General features: G+C 44.2%; 1 protein-coding gene across 1 annotated transcript in view; it reads right to left on the reverse strand.

Annotated features, from left to right (window-relative positions):
- The window catches only part of TMC1 (transmembrane channel like 1), a gene marked incomplete at both ends in the record, with an annotated part of 71,128 nt that extends 63,783 nt beyond the window's left edge, over positions 1-7,345 (reverse strand). The window contains 4 exons of the mRNA XM_084224724.1: positions 2,342-2,578; positions 5,525-5,704; positions 6,436-6,554; positions 7,098-7,345. Coding sequence (XP_084080850.1) covers positions 2,342-2,578; positions 5,525-5,704; positions 6,436-6,554; positions 7,098-7,345 — 784 coding nt within the window. The remainder of the gene's footprint in view (positions 1-2,341; positions 2,579-5,524; positions 5,705-6,435; positions 6,555-7,097) is intronic.
- Between the last annotated feature and the right edge of the window lie 1,102 nt (positions 7,346-8,447).

The raw sequence follows: 8,447 nt of genomic DNA on the forward strand, positions 1-8,447 counted from the left end.
CAATGCACTCTTTTGTTTCGTTGTATGGAAATAACTTCAAAGCAACATCCAGAGAGCAGCTAACTACAGGAGAAAAAGGCTCTGGAAAGAGTCGACTTTTGGTTTACATGCAAACCTTATTTTTTGGCTGGTGTTTCTAACAGTAAATGGATGGTTGAGTGGTACAATTTGTGCTAATGTTCACAAATTGTACCACTCAACAAAGCAAAGAATAACTACAGAAGAAAGCAAGGAGATCTATATGCTTTATTCCATCTCTTCTTCCATCCAGGAGAAAAAAGTAGAAACTTAATTCTATCTCCATGTATTCAAAAGGCACGTGAATCAAAAACCTAAATGTGGCTGTAAAACTTAAATACCTGCAAATAATTTTGTGAACTCAGCACTACAGGAACAACATATCCCAATAGAGAAGACAGACAGACACCACCAACAGAGACAGGTGGACCTGTGTAAATAAATATTTTCAAATATACTGACCTTGCCATTCTCCTGTCCCCTCTCTTTAAATAAAGTCCAGTTTTCCTCTAATGATCAATATATAAATTTATTTATATGGCTATATCCTCCCTTCAAATCTATGGCTATTACTCTCGTCCTTACTATTGCATTTGAAGATTTCTCTTTAAGTCTATAAATATATATTAGCAAAATGCAGGACGAGGTGGGACTGGGTTTTGGGCCTGTCCTAGAAAAAACACATCATTAGCAAAATCAAAACATGGTGAGATGAATCCTCCAGCTGGGGTGCCTTGCTGGAGGGTTACAGCCTTCTTCAGGAGGCACAGGCAGAGCAGGTAAGGCGAAGGGGTAGTGCTTCATGTAATGGATGGTCTGGAATGTATGGCTCTTGCAGCTGGAGGCAACAGGGCAGAGACCCTTTGTGTAAGAATGAAGGGGAAAGAAAATAAAGAGGATACAGGGAGAGTAGACTTCAGGGTGCAGAAGGAGCTACTTAGTAAGGTCCTCTGAGGATCTGCTTTTGAATTTACTTGGGTCCATGAATGCTGGTTGCTTTTCTGTCAACTCTTATGAGTGACAATTTCATAGGAGCAGGCAATTTCAAAGTGTCAGAAGTCAAGCTAGCAGGGCAGAACACCAGTTTGGCTACGCAGGGATCTGCTTCCAGAACTTAGGTGGAAAATGAAGGTGCACAGACATTGAAAATGGGGACAGACAACACAGATAATGCTGCTCCCTGTTGTACAGAGAAACTGTGTTTGTCCTGCATGCAAAGTTCGATTGGAGTCCAGGCAGCTTAGCACTTCGAAGGACAAAGGGCTTTACAAGTGTTTGAAAGGCTAAAGGAGGCTCAGACATAGCACTGGTCCATTGCTTGATGAGGCTGGTCATAAATAGGAACATAGACAAAGCAAAAACTATAGCCTTTTTCAGCTCTTGTCTTCAACACCAGTGGTGGGCCCTGTGCCCCCGGAGTCCAGTGTTGGAAGACCATGACTGGGGGCAAGATACATTCCCTGTCAACTCCAAACTTGTTCAAAACTTTCTTCCTCACCTGGATGCACATAAATCACTCCAAGGCAGTTTGTTCCAGGGTACTGAGAGAGCTGGCTGATAGTATCCCTTACTTCTCTCCATTATTTTCAACATCTTGGAATCTGGAGATGCCCCAGGGGACAGAAAACTAGCAAATGTTGCCCAAGTTTTCAAGAAGGGAAAGAAGGAAGGCTGGTAATTACAGATCTGTCAGTCTCACAGTGCCTGCTGAAATTATGGAGAAGGTTAATCTTTGAGCAACCAAAAAACACTTGAGAGGCAACAAAATCACTGGTCACAGCCAGCATAGGTTAACAAAGGGAATGTGCTGCTTAACTACATTAATTTCCTTTTATGACAAGGTCACTCTACTAGTAAACTAAGGGAAGCCAGAAAATGTGTGTGGTTCTCAATTTTAGCAAAGCCTTTAGTAATGTTTCTCACAGTATACTTATAACAAATTGGCCAGCACACAGCTGGACAAGTCAATGATACTTTGGGTGAGCAATTGTCTGATGGGTTGGGCTCAAAGGATTTTATTAATTTGGATTAGAACAGGTTGGCATTTAGGGCCAGTGGTCTTTATCGTTTTTTATAAATTATCTGAACACAGGAATCAAATGCAAATTCACTTAATAATTTTGCCTACCATACTGAACTGGAAGTAGCCATGAACTCCTTTGAGAGTAGAGAGGTTTAGACAGAGATCTGGATGGACTAGAGAGCTGAGCAATCATGAACGATAAGAAAATTAAAAAGAGCAAGTGCTAGATTCTGCATTTCAGATGGAAAAATCCTGGGGTATGTACAAACTGGGGGATAAGAGGCAGGGAAGCAGCCAAACAAAAAGAAACGTGGGAATTTGGATTGATGGCAAGTTGAACATGAGTCAGCAGAGTCCTGCGGCAGCCAAAAGGGCTTGCCATTCCCAGGAGTCCATCTGTGATGGACTTGGTTCTGTTGGTTTTGGAAAGAAGGAGCGTTTGCTGCGGGTGGGGAGGAGGGCCAGGATTTGGTGGGGTCGTGAGCAGACCGGGGTGAAGGGTGATGGGGCAGAGACATCGTCCAACCATTCGACGCCCTGGGGAACCCCAAGATGAACCCCGTTAAGGGCCAATCAGAGCCCCGAAATTCCGCCAATCGGGACAAGGACCCAAATCTCACCAATCCTGGGCCATGGTATTGCCATAAAGGGAAGGGTTTCCAGTTGGGCAGGGTTCTTTTCTGTTCTGCGGGAGGAGTATCAGCCCGTGGGGGAAAAGAACCCAGCATGTTTCATTACACATTGATATTTTTGAGCTGTGGTGAAGGGGGGCCCAAGCTAATCTTGGACCCTCTGTTTTGTCTGGTTTGTTTTTGACTAAAGATCCTTTTTCATTTTCTTTCTGAAATCTGGCCTTGTTCATTTATAACTCATCAAGCACAGAATCACTGGCCGGTCAGTGGATGTGATTGTCTCACTCTGCACTGCACTGGGGTGGTCTCACCTTGAATCTTGTGTCAGTTCTGGGCACCTCAATGCATGAACATCAAACTTTGGAGTATATTCAGAGGAGGGTGACCAAACTGAGGGTGAAAGGACTCAAGGGCAAGATTTAAGAGGAGCATTGAGGTCACTTGTCTTGTGCATCTTGGAGAAATAAATGCTTGGAGGGACCTCATTGAAGTGCAGCAGTGGAGGGGCAACTGCTGACCTTCTCTCTGAGAATCAGAGTTCCTTTAGCGGAATGAAACTGCTTAAGAAGAAGTTCAGATTGGTCTTTCTCAAAAGATTCTCCACTGAAAGCATTGTCAGTCACTGAAACATGCCCTCCTGGGAAGTGGTCACAGCACCAAGTCCATCATCAAGGAGGTTATGGATAATGCTCTAGTTGTATGGTTAGTCCTGAAAAGAGCAGGGAGATGCACTCAGTGATGCTTATGGCTATCTTCTGATTCGAAATATTCCATGTTTCTCTGATTCTATGATTAAATGTTTTGACGTTACTTGTGTGTACAGTGTTTGAATGTTTCAGTGGAGGCACTTGAGCCTCTCTCCTGAGATACCTTCAAAGGCAGCAGAAATGGTAAGTTGTGGGAAGAACCATTACAGGGGAAGAACTAGGATGCCAAGGTATGCACAGGGCTGGCCTGAATATCAGCATGAAGACTTTGAATGTCTAGGAGCTGGGTGAAGGTCTCTGGGGGTCTGGGTCCTGGATGCAGAGGGTGAGGAATCCTCCTTGGGATGCAACTTACATTATAGTCCTGGATGAAGTACAAAGCTGGCACTTTTATCTACCTATTACAGAGGAGAAGAGCCAGTAGATGGCACTCCAGTATATGTAACACTCTTCTTGGAGTTAAAAGGAATGTAACACCTGCTGTTTTACTTGCGTACCGGATGGTATGTGCTACTTATCATTCGCAAAGGAGAATCTGAATCGCTTAGTGATGTCGCAAATGCACGTGCAGGAAAGAGGCATCTCCCTAGCAGTCAGCATAAGTGTTCCTGGAAGTCTCCACAGTCCCCAGGGTGATCCTGGACCTTGTGGCCTCTACACTGAACCACGGAAGTTTCTTCGCTTCAGCTGGGCAAGCTACAGAAATCAGCTAGTCAGGATGTTCACAGGAACCAGAGTAATCTAGGACTTAACAGAAAGTGTTTCAGAAAAATGACAAGAGGGTATCTGTGCTGTGGATGCACAGAACATTCTTGTCTTCTGACAGGATTCAACATTTGGCAGTGTTTCCTTAAGGAGTGTTTTTTTACCAGGATGAATGAATTCAAAATTACAGCTGGCCATGATTATTTTCTCCTGTGGAGCAGCACTGGTTAGGCTGTACTGAAGTAGTTAAATGGGCAGAAGCAATGCACTTCAGACTCAGCCTGCTGTGCCTGTGCCTAGCTAAAGGTAGAGAGATAGCAATGGAGCATCCCCAGGCTTCGCTACACCTTTCCAATGAGCTCTGATACCCTTAATGAAGAAACTGACATTAAAATGCTCATAAAATCCAAGCATTTCTTGAATTTTGTGCTTCGTGTAGTGAATCAATAAAAGAACTGGGGAAGCTATGGGGTTTTTTGTCAAGTATAGTGTTTCTTCCAAACTCTTTAACACAACATATTATGTCTTGTCCTTTTCATTTTTCATTTTAATAATGAGGCCCTGCTGAAAGCTTATGTTCTCTTAAACTTTTTTCTTGTTCTAATTATAAAGAATATTTTTCATTGCCTTCATTTAAACACAAGTTATCAATTTAAGACAGAGAAACAAGGCAGTGGTGTTGTTTTAAACTAAAGTTGCCAGAAGAGGGTAACCTCAATCTATCCCATTCCTACCAGTCTCATGCCAGGATGAGCAACAGATGCTCACAGTCTAGAGAGGGATCACAGGTCAGCAGGAGAACTGAGGCAGTTCAAAAGAATTCCAACCACTCCAGTTAGTAAGTCAGCTTCATAGGCAGTCATATCTAAATGCCTCCATGAAAATGCACACAACATGGGGAATAAACAAGGGGAAATAGAGATATGCACGTGTCTGCAGGACTGTGATCTTACTGGAATCACAGAGATGTAGTGGGATGACTCCTATGATTCATTCCAGTGTTGGAAAGGATGGGCACAGGCTCTGTAGGAAGGACAGCAGTGGAGATGAGGAGGGGGTGTCTCTCTTCATGTCAATGACCTAATGGAGTATATGGAGCTCTGTCTGGGGATGGATGAGGGACCAACTGAGAGCTTATGGGTCAGGATTAAAGGGAGGGCAGGGGCAGGTGACATAATGTGGGTCTGCTATAGGCTGCCTGACCAGCAAGACCAAGAGGATGAGCCCCTCTGTTGACAGATAGGAGCAGCCTTACAGTATTATGAATGTCAAGTCCTGGTCCTCATGGGGGACTCCAAAGCCCCTGACATCTGTTGTAGGGACAGCACAGCAGGGCACAGGCAATCCAGGAGGCTGCCAGCATACAGTGATGACAACTGCCTTCTTCAAGTGAGAGAAGGCCCAACAAGCAGAGGTGCTGTGCTGAACTTTGTTCTCACCAACAAGGAGGGGCTGACAAGGAAGGTGAAGCTCAAGGGCAGCCTGGGCTGAAGTGACCATGAAATGGGGCAGTTCAAGATCCTTGCAGCAGTGAGGATCAAGAGAAGCAAGCTCACTGCCCTCGACTTTAGGAGTGGAGTATCCTGCCAAAAGGAAGTCTGGCAAAAATTCCAGGAGGCCTGTGTATATGAGCAAGAAGGTCATATGGAAAAACTCAAACACAAAAAGGAAACCTACAGAGGATAGAAACGGGATAGATAACCTGGGGGAAATGAGGGTTGGGAAATCTACAGCCATGATAGAATTAAACCTTGACAGGGACATCAAGACCAAGAAGAACAATACCTACAAGTACGCTGGTGGTAAAAGGAAGCGTAGGGAAAATGGTGAAGCCACTCAAGAAGGAAATTAGAGACCTGATTACCTGGGATATGAAGAAGACTGAGTCACTTAACAAAGTTCTGCCTCAATCTTCACTGTCAGGTATGCCAGCCACACCACCTGAGTTGCAGAAGGAAAAGGCAGGGGCTGGGAGAACGAAGAGCTGTAGAAAATCAGGCTCAAGGCCCTCTAAGGAAGCTGAAGGTGCACATGTCCATGGTACCCAATGACATGCATCCATAGATCCCAAGGAAACTGGCAGATGAGATATCTAAGCCACCATTTGTCAGGTTTAAATGGCTAGTCAGGCCAGAGCCTGGTGAAGATCACATTCACTGAAAAAAGGGATATAAGGTCCCTTTTTAAAAAGGAAAAAAGGACTCAAAAACACAGACCTTCCAGTCCCACCACTGTGTCCAGGAAGATCATGAAGCAGATTCTCCTGCATGGTAAAGGAGGTAATAATTGACAGTCAACAAATTGTTGGGTTGGGCTGAGCTGGAGTTCCTTTTCTCATAGCAGCCCTCACAGTCTTGTTCTCTGCATTGGCTGGAAGGTGGTTGATAACACAGCAGTGTTTTGGCTGCTGCTGAACAGGGCTGGCACAGCAAGAGTGCTTCCTCGCCAACATTCTCTCCCATCAAGGGGCTGTAGTGAGCACACACAGTTAAGGAGGACACACAGTTAAGCCACCTGATCAAAAATTAACCAAAGGGATGTACCATACCAAATGACATTATCTCAGTCATAAGAGCAAAGGAAAAGGGAAGGAAGGCCGGCATTCATTATACACAATATTTGCCTTCTGAAGCAACTGCTGCATATGCTGAGGCCCTGCTTCCTGGGAAGTGGCTGAACATTGCTTGCTGATGGGAAGTAGATAATGAACCTTTTTCTTTTTTCCTCTTTCTTCTGCATGTACAAACTTTCCCTTTGCTTCAGTAAACTGCCTTATCTCAGCCTGACTAATTTTCTTATTTTCTCTACCCTGTCTAGGTGGGGAGGGGAAGAATAGAGCAGCTTGATGGGTGCATGGCATCCAGCCAAGGTCAACCAACCACAGTCCTTTTTGATTCCCCATATGGGGCTTGAGGGGTTTGAGACAATGGCAGATTTGATGGAGATGTACTAGATGGAACTTACATTCAGCTAGTGGTATTCAGCTGGACATTAGCAGGCTCCTGTGCTCACCATGGGGCTATACTTCCTGACTGAATATCAGAGTCTAGAGTTGTCAGTGGCCACATTTTGCTTTTGCTGCTGCTGTACTGCTCATCTCCTTCCTGTGTTCTGCCTGGGAACACTTTGGTTATGACCATGGTGAAGAACCTGTGCTGGCTAGTGGCCAGCATGGTACTGCTGCTTTCCATGCTGGGATACTGGGCAGGATGGAGCTCCAGTGTGAAGAGTTGAAGGGACTGTGATGTCAATGACACCATGATGGAGCAGAGATCTCCTGCAGCCCACAGAGGACTAGAATAATGTGGATTGTGCTACTAGTGGACTCTGGAAGGAACCCCTCATTGTTGGCCAAGCTGAAAACAAGGGGAGGGGTTTGTTGCAGGGTTAAATCAGATAACCCAGTATAAAAAGAACAGGGGTAGAGAATGTAATGGACAGAGCTTTTAATTATTGTAAGCCATGAGTTGAGTCACATGTTTCAGGACTTATGATAAGGGAAACTACCCAAACCAACGGAGAAGAAGCCTTACAAGAGGCAGTTGCAGTGCAGCAGTGACCCAGCCTGACATGGCATTGGTGCTCAGTAAGTCCATGCAACACACCACCTCCCCTGTCCTGAGGAAACACTATAACAGATGGACGCCAAAACCATGAGCTAATTTAATTCAACACATATTTGGTGGACATTTTATGCACATTTTTCAGGGGTTGTCCGTAGACTAAGAGAGAAATAGTGTGTATATTTCATAAAAGAATAGGAAGTGGTGCGGTCATTACTGGGGTTGTGTGGGACCTGATGCCAATCTTCTGTACTCTAAAGAACATACTCCAGTAAATTGTGCAAATCAATACTTTGAATATTCTGACAGGACAGTACATCTGTACAAGCTAGGTTCTGTATACAAGCTGTAGTCAGCATTCCTCATCCAGCAAGTTTACAGCCTGGTAGTACTGGGGAGTAAGAAAATTTTGCAATTCTTTTGTTTCTTCTTTTATTTCTATTTCTGCATCTTCTATTATCATTTCATAGTGTTTTTCTAGGAATTAACTGAAGCACACAGTAATGTAATTATTTTCTTTAGATTCTGTGAGCATAAAACGAAAGTGTATCAAGCTTCTCAAAGACTAAAAAGAGTCTCTGTTGACCAGAGCAAGTAGACTGCTGCAGAGGTTGTCCAGATGACTAGTGGAGATCCTAGCTCAGGTGAACATCAAAGTACACACTCATGTGAGGCCCTTCAGCAGTCTCATCCATGAAAAAAATTGACCATCAGATGTTTGTGATTAATCATGTTTCTTCTTACCAAATGGCATAAACACGAGGTGTTTGCAAATCCAAAAGCAAAACCCCTGTCAAGA

This window comes from Fringilla coelebs, assembly GCF_963513975.1.
Source record: "Fringilla coelebs genome assembly, chromosome: Z".
NCBI lineage: Eukaryota > Metazoa > Chordata > Aves > Passeriformes > Fringillidae > Fringilla > Fringilla coelebs.